Source organism: Periophthalmus magnuspinnatus, chromosome 1 (genome assembly GCF_009829125.3).
Source record: "Periophthalmus magnuspinnatus isolate fPerMag1 chromosome 1, fPerMag1.2.pri, whole genome shotgun sequence".
NCBI classification, from domain to species: domain Eukaryota; kingdom Metazoa; phylum Chordata; class Actinopteri; order Gobiiformes; family Gobiidae; genus Periophthalmus; species Periophthalmus magnuspinnatus.
In genome coordinates, this window is record NC_047126.1 from 18,581,974 (window position 1) to 18,598,815 (window position 16,842).

At 39.9% G+C, this 16,842-nt stretch overlaps 1 protein-coding gene across 2 annotated transcripts; it reads right to left on the reverse strand.

Annotated features, from left to right (window-relative positions):
- Positions 1–700: 700 nt before the first annotated feature.
- socs7 (suppressor of cytokine signaling 7) lies at positions 701–16,367 on the reverse strand. 2 transcript variants are annotated; one of them, XM_033974216.2, is made up of 9 exons: positions 14,912–16,367; positions 14,207–14,280; positions 11,922–12,026; positions 5,902–6,036; positions 5,274–5,416; positions 4,653–4,821; positions 2,631–2,759; positions 1,690–1,825; positions 701–838 (listed from the first exon to the last, which is right to left on the reverse strand). In XM_033974216.2, exons 1-9 carry the CDS (start codon positions 15,952–15,954, stop codon positions 715–717), a joined length of 2,058 nt encoding a protein of 685 aa, XP_033830107.1. In that variant the 5' UTR covers positions 15,955–16,367; the 3' UTR covers positions 701–714. The 2 variants fall into 2 exon arrangements, with proteins under 2 accessions (XP_033830107.1, XP_055079084.1); XM_055223109.1 differs by lacking the exon at positions 5,902–6,036.
- Between the last annotated feature and the right edge of the window lie 475 nt (positions 16,368–16,842).

Below are 16,842 nucleotides of genomic sequence, written 5' to 3' on the forward strand. Positions count from 1 at the left end.
TATGTGAATAAGACCATATTGAGAATACTATATCTGAATACTGGCAAATTGTAATCACTATAGCTTTCTCCATTACATGCCAAAAGGATATTTGTAATATCCTGTAATGATCAGAAAAGGGAAAATCATCAAATCTGTAAGTATTGTTGAATGTCTCCAAATTACAAACGCGTCGTGCATACTTTCAAGAGGGTTCCAGTTGCAGCTGATGGGAGCAAAAACTTCCATTTCCAGGGGAAATAACATAAAATAATAATCATAATCATAATCACTTATTTTCATATTTATGGATCAATATTAATTTAAACATAAACATAAAGATTACAACCTTTTGATAGTTGCCATTCAACACAAAAAAAATTCAAATTCCTTCCACTTCAGTCTGAACTTTGCCACAAACTGCATGCTTTCACAGGCAGAGGATGGGCTGTGGACCTCGCTATTAAAAACATCCAAGCATATAAATGACAAACAGAAACAACTGAATCACAATCTTGATAGAAATTTGAGTAATTGCATTAGGCACAATTATCTGAGAAAGGGACAAGTGATATACATAGATGCAACCAACAATGATAGCTGTCATTAGCTTTGTTTCCACACAAACTAAATTTTGGTCATTGTCTCTTATTCATTTCACTGTATCCCTTTCCTGGTTGTGTTTTAGCTGTGATGAAAGCATTGCTTTAGACTCACTGTTGTTGGTGTTTGGTGCTACGTTTGTGGCTCTGGCTCGGCCTCTGCCTCCTCACTAGATCGGACACTCTTCTTCACTGACATGTACATCTCCTCCTCCGGATCGTAGTAATAAAACTTACTCAGGTATGAGATCAGCGGTCTACATGGAAACATGGAAACATAAAAATATTTTGAGAATTAGTCCAGTCCTTTTACGAAATTTGTGTGTACTGTGAATGACAGTGGCTATGCTGATTTCAGATTAGCAAAGATTTTTCACTTTCATTTTGAGCTTTAGAAAACGTAACCATTGTAGTTAAAATGGAAAACTATAAGACAGTGATGAATAGTAGTGGTGGTGGTTGTAGCAGTAGCAGTAATAGCAGTAGTAAATATAGTACTGTAGTATTGCAGTAGTAATAGTAGTGGTATTTTATTGTAGTAGTAGTCGTAGTAGTAGATAGTGGGAGTTCTTGAATTGTGCATATAATTAGAAGTAAATAAGTGAGTAGTAGTAGTAATAGTAGTAATATCAGTAATTGCTGCATGGGTAGTGGATGCTCCTTTCAACTGTGTTCAGTATATATAATATAACTATAATTAGTAGTATTAATAGTAGTTGTAGTAGTCATATAGGCAGTATTACAGTGGTATGGTTAGGAAAATTTACATTTGACCCACCCTTCAATGCCACTGGGACAGCCCGTCTAGAGCAGTGAGCACCCAGGACCACCTCATCTGAAGGGTTTTACCTGTGGTGCATGTTTTTGTTTGATGGGGGAAACTGGAGTGCTCGGAGGACACCCATGCAGACGCCACAGAGAGGCCTGGGCAGTCCGGAGTCATACTCAGAACCTTCTTGCTGTGAGGCAACTACTGTGCCACCAAAGTAATAGTATTTGCTTGTACATAGGCAGTGGAAGTTTATGGATTTTGGTCATTATAATATGCATAGTAGTTGTAATTGCAGTGGGATGCAGAATCACAGCAGTAGTATTGCATTGCTTGTACCTGGGCAGTGGAAGTTCCTGGATGTGGTCGATCCGGACGATCTGTCTGATGCAGAAGCGACACAGATGCTGCAGAGACTTGACATTACTGAAGCGAGACACTGGATACAGCAGCTGCACCGGAGTCGGAGGAAGACCTGAGGACGTCATCATCCATTAACAAGTAAACTTAAAATAATTTAAAAAATTATAAATAATGATGTGTAAGGGAAACATTTGCAAAAAGAAGAATGGATTTTAAAAACACAACAGGGTACTGTCTGGATTATTAGATAGAAGATTAGATGGATAAATTATAATTTTTCCATTTATAGACAGTGATCTGTAATCTGATTACCTCTTAATTAAAGTATTCTTATGTAATCTAAGTTACTTTAAGAAAGAGTAATCAGCAATCAGAAATCAAATTACTTTTGTCAGTTCAATCTTCATATTCATATTCTGCATGTAACAAACCACTCATTTGTTACAAAAGTGTCAAAGGGTTTCCTGGAGAAACAAGTTCCCTTAAGAGGGTTCTGCGGCAGTTGAGCTTTTTTAAAGGGTTTATGGGTTTTAAATATATTCGGTGTTGGGTAGGGTTTTATATATATTCTTGTATAAAGTTAAGTTGGTTCATGGGTTTATTTGGGTTTATGGAGGTTTTAGAGTGTTTTAAAGAGCTAATGTTAAAGTTAACATCCCCCTTAATTAGCACTTGTTTTATCCAGAGAGTGTGACAGGATAAAAGGCGCCTGAAACCATCACAGTAGGTTCTGCTGCTGTCGCCTCACCTCCATACTGCACATTGCACCTTTTTTGGCACCAGCACATTGCAGTTATTGAAACAAAAAAAGTAAAGATGTGGGCCACGTATACCTGCCTTTGTCTGTGTGTTTAACCTTGTTCACTGAACTCCAAACTACTAATGGCTACCCTACGTCACATTGCATATGTTCTGACCTGGGACCCGAGATCGCAGGAAGTAGAGGAATTTTCCATTTTTGGAGTGCATGATGGCCCTCTCAATGAACTCCACCACAGAGTGACAGCGGTCCTCGAACTTCGGATGACACCATAGACTAAACGTACCTAAAACAGGAGACAAAGAGGCCATGTTAGCCTATGTTATCGTAGGAACACTTTCAGTATTCATTATTCATTAATGTGTGCATTTTAGATGATGGTGAGAATGAAGAAAACAGGTTAAATATCACTTAGGAGTCTGCTGTGTAGTTTTCCTTTGAGTGGTAGAGCTCAAAATCAGGTCAAGGCTCAGAAATTTAATGTATCTGATTATCAATGTTCTTTTATAACAATAACTGTTGAAATATGAATGAAAGCTTACCTGTGTCAATAAAGCGCTATGCTATAGAAATACCAGCCAGTGTTAGGACAAACAACACAAAATACACTTCATCCATGAATACCCCAAGTAAGGCTCTAAGAACAGCAACGATAATTATGCCAAATTAATCAATAAAATTTAAATGGAGAGTAGAGAGCTATGCATAAAACAACAAGAACTGCCAACTGCCTAATAAAAATAAATACATAAATCAGACATTGAAACAAGTAAAAAATATGAGGGTAAAGACTATTCAGGCTGACTAGTCATAGCAAGATTTAATTAAGAAACAAAATACCACTGCCACCATGTTGATTTTATGTGTAGAAATTATTAGTTACAAGCCCCCAGGCTCCAAAGGAAGATAATTTTGTGCCAAATAAAATAGAAATGTAAAATGTATTGCCATCAAACCAAACTGGTACTGTCGCAAATTGAAATGCTTCTGCACTTGTTTAAAACTTTGAACAGAATTCGACTATAACTTAAACTCAGATCTAGTCACAATATTGTTTAGCCATAGAATAAAATATCCTCATGAATATGACTAAAACAAGTTAAATACATGACAAGATAAACAACAAGATAAAACAAATTCAACAGCCATGTTAAATTAACTTTAAACAATAGCAAACATTATTATCGCCATTGCGCCTCTCCAGACAGGCGACCTGATCTACAGTGGGACCATGGCTCTCCCTGCACTGGCTCTGGGGTATATGTCTAAAAGCCTGTCCTGAATCTGGGCCGTGGTGCGTTCAAGCGTTCAACGCTCATTGCGTTCATCTGAGTGTCGTTTCAGACCCACTCTGAATAATGAATGTATTTCTAGACATGACTCTATGGCCACATAACACACCGCAGCAATAAATATTATGTGTGTTTCATAGAATATGGACAGCACTGGTTATGTTTTTGTTGTACGCACTTGAGGGATGGTTAAATCCTGGAATAGTGGTGATTTCGATCTGGTTAAGATCTGTTTTACCACTGCATTTTAAGGGTGTCAAGTCTTCTTATTAATATTGAGTATTAGAGCCACTACTACTATGACTACTACCACTACTACTGCTACTCATCATTTATGTTTTTAATTTAATCTACAGCCGATCCCTGTCTCTCACAAACATTATTTTTGTCTTACAAGTCCACCTACAAGTCCAACTGTAACTATACTTACTAAGTAAGTATAGTTACTAATACTAATCCTACTACTACAACTAAGGGTGTGTTCATACTTGTACGTGCTTGGTAATCAGTTTTGTTCTGATGTAGACTTGGTTTGGTCCCGTTCAAGTCCTGAGTTTGGGTTTAGTAGGCCTGTCAAAGTAACACATTTTTGCTGAACAAAACATAGACAATAAATGATAACACTGAAACCAAATTATGCCACTAACACAATAACCCTAAAGCAGGACCCCTCTGCTAATGAACATGACCTGCAAAAAAAAAATGCCGGTACCACCTGCTGCCTCCTGGATGGAGATACAAGTCACTTCCAGCCAGAACTACTACTACCTATTGCTTAGTCCAGGTTTAGTTTCAGGTTTAATGCCAGTTTAGTTTAAATTTTAATGTGCAAATATGAATGCACCCTAATACTCCTTATAGTGATTGTGATGCCCTGTTGCTCTCACCTCTGTAGTGCTCCATACGCGTGTGGTGGGTGACCCCCTGAGACCTGAAGCTCAGGCTGAGGATGTAACGTGGATCAGAACTGTCCCGCACCAGAAAAGACCCGTCCGGTTTCCCTTTAAGCTTCATCTCTGCATCGCCCCAGTTCATAGGACCCCAGTACCAGCCACACTGCACAGAGGTAGACACAACACAGGGCAGAAATATATAGCTGTTTAGTGTGGCACCTAAACTGGATATCAAGGCATATTCAAGCTTCTTGGCCCAAATTACAAAATGCTGTACTTTTTACTGCACATACTCTGCTTTGTCTGTGTTATCAATATGCTAGTCCCAGACTATACATGTTTGTTAAGTAAAAGCAGTGTAAAAGCATATAGTGGCTGGTTCGGCATAAAGTCTGTAGAGAATAATTGGGCCTTAGGTGCAAGAGACGTTTTTTGTGATTTGGATGCTCTGACTACAATTGCAACAAAAAAGTCCAAAATTCACCCTGCATTTTGTAGTATCTCCTCACTCCAAGAAGCTCTTCAAGGCTGAATGACTTTTACATAAACTTGAATAATTGTAGTGATATAATATTAATATTAACTATGACAGCAGTTTGGAAAATGAAGACATACCTTCTCGAGCTCCCGTAAACTGGCTGCAAAGTTGCTGGCCTCAGACCGTCTCAGGGCGCAGAGCACTGAGGGTGGGGCCTGTCGAGGAGGCGGAGCTTCAGCCGCAGAGGGGGTGGAGAGAGGGAGGGCTCGGAGAAACGCGTCTGAAACAAAAACAAACATTCATTATAATTTATATAAAGTAATAACAGAGCTGCAAGTGGCAATGATCAACCATGCCACACAATGGGGAAGCTGTGTGTGTACTATAATGAGAGATCATTATAGTACACACACAGCCAACTATGCGGTGCTACTGCACCCCTTTTCTTCAAATATCTCAATTGAAGACATTTTTCACAAGCTCAAATTTTTTGTCAAACTTTACAGCTGCGCCACACAAAGACCCTTATACAAAAAAACTGATAACTTTTGATTTTGATCGATCTATCTATCTATAATAATGTAAAATTTTTGCATTAGATATGCATGACTTAATTTCTACATCAGTGAGTGTTTGTAGGAGGACCAGTGCTTTCAACAGAATATTAAAATGAGAATTATATATATAAAATATATATACGCATAAATATTTTAATTCACAATAGTAGTCACAACAGTAACTTTCCCATGATGTTTTACTGCTTACCATTGAGGCTGAGGCTGTGGTGGATGGAGAGGGAGGGGGGAGGAGGGGGAGGCAGGGGGAGAGACTGAAGAGATGCCCCCATCACACTGAGCACGAAGGGCCCCCGCTGTACCGGGACAGCACCCGCAAAATCATCTGAACATAAAGGGAATATGCACAAGGAGGAAAGGTGGAGGGAATAGAGGAAGAATAGGGAAAAAGAGCAAAAGCGATCAGAAGGGATGGGAGGAGAGATGACAGGCAGACAGAGAGAGAGATGGGAAAACACGAGAGAGGAGTCAGAGAGATGAAGGGAGGTCGAGAAGACAGAAAGGGGAGAGCAAGAGGAGGAGCCAGAAGAGGTTAGAGAGAAGGGAGAGAGAGAGAATAGGAGGGTATAGAGAGGAGAAGAGAGAGGAGAGAGGGGAGAGATGCAAGAGAGAGAATGATGGAGGAAGAGAGGATGGGGATTGGGGGGGCCGGAGTCAAGAGAGAGAGAAAGAGGATGTATGGACGGAGTCAGGACAGCATTCATAGAAGAGAAGGAGAATGGAGGGAAATAAAAGAATGGAGGAAAAAAGGGATAGGAGGAGGACAAGGATTAATCAAGGATTTAGCAAGGAATCAACATAAGGAACCAATATGCAGACCAAAGAGTTACCTAAATGCACTGAAAAACTGATGACGCCTGCTACAGCACCTGCATGTCTCCATGTACATTGTATGAGGAATATATCAACCAAACCAACCCTCTCCATGGAGAAAAGCAGGTGACAGCTAATAAACATGACCATTCACACAGACAATGTGGTTCCTTCTTTATTTGCATCACTCAAGAAAAAAACAAACAATCAAAACTAAAACACAACTCTGGCCACGCCAGAGTAGGAGATTAATTTAGCTCCATAAACCACTTCTTTATAAAAAGTTGATATTTTTATATCTGTATACTGTATGTATAAGCCTACAGCATAAGCCATAGTATACTTTTAAAGCTATAATCCATAGGTTTTGGGGTTTTTTTACCCGTAGATGGCAGATGTGAAACCTGTTCCCCCCTCCCCTCACCTGGACTTACACTATCAGACTGCAGTAACATAGATGGCATCTAGTGTCGTTATGTAAGAATGCAACATGGCTCGGTCGGCCAGAGTGACAGCTTGAAGTAATATTAGACATAGGAATAACATTTTTCTTCAAAGAAATGTAAAATTATTATTATTAAAAAGACCATTCAAAACTACTTTTAAACAGGTAAAAAACTTCATTACTATAACGTTTATCATAATAAATACTCCAAGAAGATAATTTAATGTGTTTATTGTATGTATTTATTTATTATGTATTTAAAATACATTAAAAAAAAAGCAAGGTTGGGGATTTTAAGTTAGTCAATGAAAGTTTCACTTATCAGTATTTAAATGGAAGTTAAGATGTAGTACTTTCATTTCTGAATTTAAGTAATATTAACTGTAGAAATTCAGTTGCAATATTTGTGGGAAGCAAATCCATTAAAACATTAAAATGTTAAACTGTGCCCACTACTATAAAATACTTGGTATGTTGCATATTTATCCAGCATTTACCTGAGCCTGCATTTCGAGTGGTGGCAGTAATAAATCATGTCTATAGGAGTGCTGTGGAGTTATGTGGGTCAGAAAATAACAAATGGCTTGAAGCATGAGGCACACGAGAAAGGGTTGAAGAAAAACACAGAAAATGCACATAAGAAAAACTCACTCAGCACTTTTAAACCAACAATAGTTTAAAAATACTCTTCTACTATCAGGAGGGCGGAGCTGCATCTATACTATCCAAGATGGGTAGAATGGAGTCAGCTTGAAATAATCTTTAAAGGTGCACTGTGTAATTTGTCTACCATCTGCTTGTCTCCATGGAGATATTATTGCTTTGCCTAGAACGTTCCACAGTACCTGTCTATCTTGCATTTGTTAAATTACAAGTGTTCAATTGCAAAATTATCAAATCCAATTTTGCATACAATAACATGTATGCTAACTGTGACCAGAGTTGCTCTCAAAAGATCTAAACTTAAACCATGGTGGCGTCCCCTACTTATTTTCATGGAGATAAATGTTTAATTTCACACTGCTGAAGATTTCAGGCAAAGTAATAACATCTCCATTAAGACACGCATGTGGCAAATCCACCAGGAAAGTTACATAGTGCCTCTTTAAATTATGAAACTAGGCATAAACCTAAACATAACATGTATTTAGGCATAGCTTTTCTCTTTGAAATAGTGTTGCTTCAATATATCATGTACTATATTTAATAAGCAGTAAAAGTAGGGCTATGATATAACTTATATAATCATCATTACATTTCAGTCCCAATATGACCAAGGCCTGCCACACACTGCAGGATTTTTCAGTCTTAAACCATTTTTGAAGGTGCAACAAAAAGTGCGGATCACAGACACATTTTAAATCTCCGAGCGCAAAGAGTGTAGCGGGTATGGCAGAGAGGAGACACAACAAGCTAAAAGTTCTGAGAGCACTTTGCGTCAACTCTTTCCTGTTTGCAGTAAACAACTTACTTTGAAATTCTAAAGTGTTCAAAAGATCAGAGCTTTGCACTTATACTTAGTCTTTAAACTGTGTCATTATTATTATATGTGAAATGTGATGAAATAGTTCAGATAAATGTTTTTAATGTACAGAAGGCTGCTGATAAATTACACAGGAAGGAGAGTCACTAACATTAATCTACAGTAGCTTCACTCTGATCCTAACTGCGTGGATGAAAATAGACACACATAAAGGAACTACAGCCAAAGGATCATTTTCATCCGTTGTCCCAAAGGGACTGGGTGTCACTATTTGTGCAGGACAAATTCTAATGGATAACATGGATGAGAATGCTGCAGTTTAACTTTACAACTTTACAAGAGTTGAGTAATAAAGTCACCTAATTATTTTTCGCCACTTCCTGGATTTGTATCTTGCACCTGTGTGTGTCACTTCATCACCCCTTGATGCTCTGTTTTATTGGCTGTTGCTGTGGTGATGTTTTGTGGTTACAATATGAGTGAGCAGCTCAAACTGCATTGAAACCAGTCACACTTTTGGTCATACCTCCCCTGACATCAGGGAGAAGTAGATCAGGTCCCAAATTGGGCAATTTATCCTGTATTGTGTGGCGAGCTCTAAACAAAGTGTGTAAATATCTGTGATCTTGTTGTTCCCCATCAAAGAACTAATACACTGTGGAATCGTGCAATTGAAAACAGTGTTTATAGTGATAGCTGTTAGGCAGATTACAATACATTAACAAATGTAATATTCGGATTAAAGATGATTTTAGACAACTACCAGTTAATGAAAATCTTTAAAACTGCATAATTGTGAATATACTACAAGTTAAGGTACTGGTAATATTTGTTGAGACTTGCTTACTTGCTTAACTCCAAGAGCAAATTAAAAAAAAACATTTCATTATTATCAAAAATTTGTATAGTCCATATTGTCACAACCACCCAGGCAAGACACGCAGACTACGTAGCATTTTCTCAGTTGTGCAAATAAACGTTTCACTTCTGCTTTAAGCACAAAAAAGGATGTTCTCTTCCTTTTGAAGTGGTCAGAATAAGTTGTTGACGAACATGATTCAGAATTTAGTTTAAATCAGATAACAGTCCTATGCAATTCAGAGCATGTTTGCTAAATTAATCACTGAATCAAAATAACAATTTAAAGAATCACAAATTGTAAATCTGTAATTGATATTTTGCAGTGACATCCTGCTGGGGGTTTTCTGCATGTATATCGATGGTGGAATGTTCAGCAGTTACCATGGTGACACAATGCACACACTGCCATAAGAGTTTTAAGATTATCTGAAAACTGCTGGTTAATGGCAACTAGCTTGTGACTGTACTGTTATTTGAGAGGGACTTGTTAAACAGCAGCTCACCTGTTGTTCCAGCTAAGTCAGCTCCTTATGGTCACTGTGTTAAGATAAAGCTTAGATACAAGTCTAATACAAGTTTCGAAGTTAGCATCATACCCCCCAGAGAATGTGGCAAAGCATAATTTATTTAGGAGCCATAATATTCTCACACAATAAAGAATAAGGGAAAAAATTAGGAAAATATCACAGAGGGCTGAAAAACATTGAAGATTTCTGCTGAACCAATGAGCATTTATGTCACCTCACTGAGGTGAGATAAATGTGATTTTATTTGTAAAATATGGGTGACCAATGAGCTGCTTAGTTCATATTGTGCGATAACGTGTGGTTGGACTTGAGATGTGATGGAGGGCATGGGGACCAAACTGATATCAATTTGTATAAAAAATACAGAGAGAAAATTCTGGATTTGCCCGACAAAAACTGTTATGCTCCTCGACATGTTTAAAATGCACTCTGTGTGAATCTGCACTTTGAAAAATAAATCACAAATCTAATCAAACTGAAAGAAATTGCTTATTCCTTTATCGTTTTTTGTTTTTTTCAATTCCAAGAAAGAGCCTCGACATTTGACACCGATACCACAAACATAATTAAACAGTTTTTTCAGAGAAAAGACTCATTTGACTTATTTTCAACACAATATAATAGTTTCTATATGTTTCTTTATGTTATTATGAGATATTCTAGTAATTCTGATACAGCTCAAGATCATTCTAAAACTGTTCAGAAATTGTCAGGTTTTGTCCTGTTAATGTGATATTTTAAATCAATATCAATTGATTAGCTTCTGTTGGTTGATACCTTTGAAAACCTTAACAGGTTGGGTTCAAGTCACATCACAACATTGTCTAATACGTATAGTTTAAAATTGAGCTGAAGGAAAGGTCAGAATACGATGGTGGAAGTTGCTGTTAACTGTCAGATTGCAGATTTGTTAACCTGGTTTATGGTTTATGATTAATTTCTCTGTCATTACTGGGTCTTTCCACATAAAACAAAAACTGGCACAAAGTTTAACATCTCTGTCTGTCAATAAAACTAAACAAAAGTGAAATCATACTTGCGCAAAGTGGCGTAATTGTTATCAGTTGAAAGGCAATAAGATTCATATGGCAAGTTTGTGTTAACCTGGCTCAAACCAGATTGATATGTCTGTCACTCTGAATGAAGTTCCACACATTATCAATCTGGGAATCACTGAAAGCAGTTTGAAAAAAGCGGAACCTAATACTGATTATTTGATTTTAATACGTCACAACAGCGGAATAAGACAAAAAATCTAACCTTGTACATCCAGTTGAAAAAAACAAACAAAAAACAGACATCTTCAAAGTGCAACCATCTGCATGTTTTCAACAAACGAAATAGTCTGTATTGATGCTAAAATAGACTGAAGTACATTGGTCGGTGTCACTATGTTTGTTTTGGTTCGCTTGAGCACTTTGGTTTCTGCACAAACCTTAATGCCGTCGTGATTGGTGCGCCAGCCACCTGTCGGGCCCTATTGCACCAGCAGGGGCACACCAAGATGAATTCTCATGAGTGAACTCACAAATATCACAGGAATTCATCTTGCTGTGCAAGGTTAAGCTTGTGGACCCAATTGCTTAGAAATATTAATACTCTGTTGCCTATCAAGCCCAGTCAAATGTGATTGTGCAGTCAGATTTGTTTTTTTAGTCACACATGTGAAATCGAGGAGCTCATTGGTCATCTTTGACTTACAAATAAAATAAAATTTATCTCATCTCAGATTAACAGAGTTTACTGCTTCGCTCATTGATTCTGCAGAAATCTGCAATATTTTTCAGCCAGCTGTGATATTTGTTTTTCTGTTATTTTTTTCTAATACAGACAAACCATGCGTGTGCCCTATTGGCTAATCCACAAAATCCCATTTGAAAATGGGGGAGATTCAGTGACCAGACTCACGTCTTTGTAAAGTATTGAAGAAGTGTGTATTCTGGATCCCAGGCAAGATATTTCTTATAAAAAACTAAACTGTGAATTTCCCATAGAGTTAAATAGGCCCTTGCCCACCATTAGAGACTATATCATCATCAAACTCTAGAACATTAACACAGTAGAGCCAGAGGATAACGTACCTAAAAGACTGAGGGAGCGGCGTGGAGGAGGAGGAGGTGTGGGGGGATGAGGAGTGTTTGTCCCTCTACGAGAAATGTCCACATCCACCAACGAGACCGTTTCACCTGAAAGACAAGAGGTATCAAATCATTATAAGGAAAATGGACTTATAGTTAAAACGTTCCATAGTATTACATTAAAGGTTTTCAAGGTATTTTTTAGCACTAAAAAGAACAATAGTTGAATAAATGTGAGATATGTTTTAATGTCTACTGTGGAACATTACAAAGCAATAATATCAGGGAAATCAGAAAAAGTTAGTTAGCATACCTTCAAGCCTACTCCATTGTTATGAAATTGCAAATGTCATTTGACTAAAATGTGATTTACATGGTCTCATTAAGTTTGTTGTGTAGTTTGGTTTTACATTTTTAACATTACAATGTATATCGGTATAAGAATTACTATTTCTACTGCTGCTACATACCTTCAATGGAACTCATTTCATAACGAAAAAGGAACCCAAATAGTCAAAATAAATTTTAAAAAAGCTTTACTTTCAAGCTACTTTTTAGATACCAATGTCCTATTCTCATCTGTCGTCTCTTTGTTAAAATTTAAAAATGAAAATGAAAGAAAGATTCAGTTCCCATTTCGGGGAAATTATTATAGATTTGCAGTGTAAACTTTCAAATAAAAGTAACTTTTGTGCTTTACTTTTTAAAATAAACCATAACATTGACATTGACTTTAAGCACATTTTTGAATTATTACAAACATACTGAATATCATCATTGGGATAACCCCCCAAAAAAGATATGGCAGTTTCTGTCAATAATGCAAGTTATGAGGAATAGTGGGTGGTCATAGTAATAAGGAAGTGAGTGTCATAACAAGCAAACAACCTATAGTGATAAACGAAGGTCTCAAAAGAGGACTATCCTGGATAGCCAGGACTAACCAGGACTAGCCAGGACTAACCAGGACTAACCAGGCTAACATGGACTAACCAGGACTATGGACTTTTGATTGTCTCTCTGTTATGGTACCACTATTTCAGCCCTTCTCAGAGCGATGTGCAGTGGTACTCAGGGCCTGGAATTTTGTGATTTCAGCAAAATTTATTTTAGTCAAACTACATCACCTCTCGCCCACAAACCCACAGGCCTCCATCTGCATCAATTTAACCATCATGGCTCTCTGCAACCGGGCTAGAATAATTAAAGAAGGTAAGGGTTAACACTAATTTTGGAAGTAAGGGGTAGTTTGGAAACATATCGCCATCTGTTTTTGAGCAAACAACCAAACTAAATGATGAATATTTAGTAGTAACAGACTGCCATCCTCACCTCACCTATGGCGCTTTATAAACCCAAGACATTATCATTATTATTTTTAAAGTTACAGTAGGAAACTTTCTGGAGGTGGCACGTCACCTGTATGATTCTATGTAAATAAATATGTTTTATGCCATACTGTGGAAGATTAAAGGAACATTTCTGTGGAAGAGGAGGTTTATTGTGATGCAAGCCCACTCACAGTAAGGACATATGTTTTCAGTACACTAAAAACAACCAAAATGAAAAAAAAACAACTTTAATTTTAGTATATTTTTGGCTAAATACTATGGCTTTAACTTGATTAAAATGTCACTATTTATATTCTCAGTGCTTGGTATTTATGAAGGAAGGCTGACAAAAAATTGAACTATTGACCGTTTTTTTTTAAATTATAGCTATAAAGCCTAAAATGGATCAAAAAATGTGTTAAAAGACCAATGGCCAATGTTGACACTGCATGGCTTATAGTTTGCACTTTAGTTTACCAAAGAGTTGGCCTGCTGTTAAAGGTGTACTATGCAACGTTTCTGGTACAGAGTCCACTGCCTTCTTGCCTCCATGGAGATGTTATTGCTTTTCCAGACAAGACAAGGCCAACATACAGGTCAGATCTGTGGAGAGGCGACCCCACTAACACTAAAATGCATGTTTTAGATATTTGGCATATCCTAATACCTTAAATGCAAGACAGGCAAGGATAACGTAATAATGGCCATAACAAAGAATGGAAACAAGCAGGTGGTGAAAAGTTACATGGTGCACCTTAAATTTTGTACTAATTTTAAGTGTATTTTGATCAGTTTGAAAAAGATGATAGTATGTTGATTTGGACCTAAGCAGCTACTAGGCTACTCACAAGATACTGATACCTAGACTGAAAAAGATGGATTGGTTGTGAATGTCAACAAATTGGGATCTGTACTTTAGTTAAATGGATTATAATAAACTCAGGTAGGGGGTCTTACCAGCAAAAGCAGCAAGTGAAGCCGAGAGGGCAGCAGGAGAGAAGGCACTGTGGGCCCGGGTCAGTCTGGGCTGGCTGTTCCCCCCCACAAGAGAAGGCAAGGTGAGAGAAGAAGGGAGACAAGGAAGCAGGAGACAAGAGAAGAGACATGTGAGGAAACAAGGAGAAAGGAGAGAGGTGACAAGGGAAACAGGAGACAAGAGAGGAGACAAGGGAAATAGAAGACAACAGAGGAAACAAGGGAAACAGCAGATAAGAGACAAGACATGGCAGGAGACAAGAGAAGAGACATTGGAGGAAACAAGGAGACAGGAGACAAGATAAGAGACATGTGAGGACATAAGGAGAAAGGAGAGAGGAAACAAGAGAGGAGCAAGGGAAACAAAAGACAAGAGAGAAAACATGGGAGGAGACAAGGAAAAAGAGACATGGAGAGAGAAGAGTTAGATAAAGAGATGTTAGTGACACAGGTATTAAAGGTACTTTGAAGGTGCAGTGTGAAAATTTGTAAACAAAGCGCTGAAGCCTCCTGGTGGCCAGTTTGAGTAGCGTTGCCTGCAAGGCCTTGTTTTAGAAGCATTAGCATTTAGCAATCAACTTGTATTTTTTGGAGCCAGATATGACTATACTTGGATCTGAGTGAAGTGTTCTCCTCTGTCTCAATCATATGACATATAAGTATATGTCTGTAGAGAGAAAGACTGACCTGTGTGCTGTGTCCTGCTCCGCGCCCACGTCCAGGAGGCTGTTGGACGATGACACTGACGTCATGGAGGGTCGTTTGTCCAGGAGATGTGAGGAGCCACTGCAGCTCTTAGTTCTGAACAGTTTACTCAGACGAACCTTCAGACCTTTTTTGGACTTTCCCTTCAGAGTCTTCTCTCCTGATGCTGCTGCAGCGCGGCTCGTGCACGGAGTCCGAGGTGCGCTCGAACAGCGCTCAGGTCTTCTCCTGGGCGTGCACGTGAGACTGGGCATGCACGTGAGTCCTGGGCTGGGACTACGGGCCAAGTGCAACCCAGGTGAAACTGGAGTCTTTGCAGTTACCTGTGTGACGTCAGAGGGCACACCTCCATCTGCACCTTGCACGTGAGCTTGCACCTGGCGCGTGAGCTCCGCCTGAAGGCTGCTGATGGACACTGACATTTTCTGCACAATGTCGCGTTTTCGGTGCAGCAAAAAGTCCTGCCGCGCTGCATCTTCCGCGTCGCTTTGCGGTTCGTCCAGTGCGCCTCCGAGGCCCTCCAGCACGAGGAGGGCATCGCTAGTCTCCGTGGGGTCGTCTACCTCGGGCCCCGTGGCCCCTGGTGCGTGAGGGGCCTGACACGAGCACCGCGGCAGCTCTCCAAACCTCCGCGCGAGCTCAAAAACTGCCCCCCGAGTGGCTCTGTCCGCGCCTGAGGGCTCGTCTGGAGGATGCTGCGCGTCTTGCGCGCTCAGGCCGTTGTTGTTGTTTACAGCGGGACCGCGGTCCAGGTCCAGCTCCGGGAACACGAGCAGCTGCGGCCTCAATCCGGGGCTCGTGCTGAACTCAAAGCCCGGGCCCTCGTGCCTCTGCGGCTCTGACTCTGCTTTGTTGTCAAGGCCCTGCTCTCTGCTGAGCTCCAGAGCCGCTTTGCCTCCACTGTGGCCCAACGCCACTCCGTTTACCGCAGAGACGTTCCCATTCTCCGCGTCCAGCCGCTCCTCGGCCGCGGACACCAGCCGCATCAGCACGAAGTCCGGAGACATTTCCTGTGTGTCGTTCATAATGAGTCCTGTTGGAGCGGAGGATGACGACTGCACCGCGCTACCGCGGACCGCTCATCCTCCGCACGTTCAGCAGCAGCAGCAGCCTTTTCTCCAGGGCGGGCAGGGCCCGGTGACTGGCGGCAGCGCGGTCAGAGACAGTCTGCTCCCTCCGTGGCCCCACCCTCCGCCTCTCGCATCAGCCGCGTTATGGCTCCATCATCACCGCGATAAATTACTGCACGGCGCAGCCTCTCACCTCATCTCACCGCGTCTGTGCCGTAAACATCCACAGAGACACGATACACCGCTACAGGCGCAGACCACAGCCTCTGATTCACCCCACCAGGAGTCAATACGGATCCAGAACGACCCTAGTCCGCGCTAAATCCAGCCGCGAGCGAGAGACGCTGTTGTTGTTTGGAGCAGGTTCAATCATGGGCATCATCTGTGGACCAATAAAACGGGTCCTCGCGCTGACACTTCCTCCTCCTCCGGGAGAGAGAGGCTGGACCAGGGCTAGCACAGAGGAACTAGCCGTTTAAACCATTGCATATTTAACATGGCACAAAACTGCAAAAAAGGATAAGCATATACCCTACCAGCATGTCAAAGCAAATGAACTGTTTTTGTGAAGGGCGCAGTGAGATTATTCTTGGTCATCATGAAAGGAGGGTGACGTTCTGCTGCTGTCTCATTTGTCAAACCTGTGGTCATATTATAGCCTACATATTGCAAACAAAGGGTTTGCAATATAAAAACAAAATGAATAAAAAGTACGCCTGTGGATAAAAAAAAAATGGATATGTTTTTGCATTAACCTCATAGTTAAATCTTTGCAACGTTATGTTTGTGCAGTGTAGCTGATGCATGGGAAACAAAAATAGCCTAGGAAGAGAAGTATAAAGG

Excerpts from the sequence above, each read along its gene's own strand:
- socs7 (XM_033974216.2), bottom strand. The coding sequence starts at position 15,954 with ATGAACGACACACAGGAAATGTCTCCGGACTTCGTGCTGATGCGGCTG. Across the intron at positions 12,027-14,206 it reads TTCACTTGCTGCTTTTGCTG|GTGAAACGGTCTCGTTGGTG; the intron begins GTAAGACCCCCT and ends CTTGTCTTTCAG. Across the intron at positions 4,822-5,273 it reads GTTTACGGGAGCTCGAGAAG|TGTGGCTGGTACTGGGGTCC; the intron begins GTATGTCTTCAT and ends ACCTCTGTGCAG.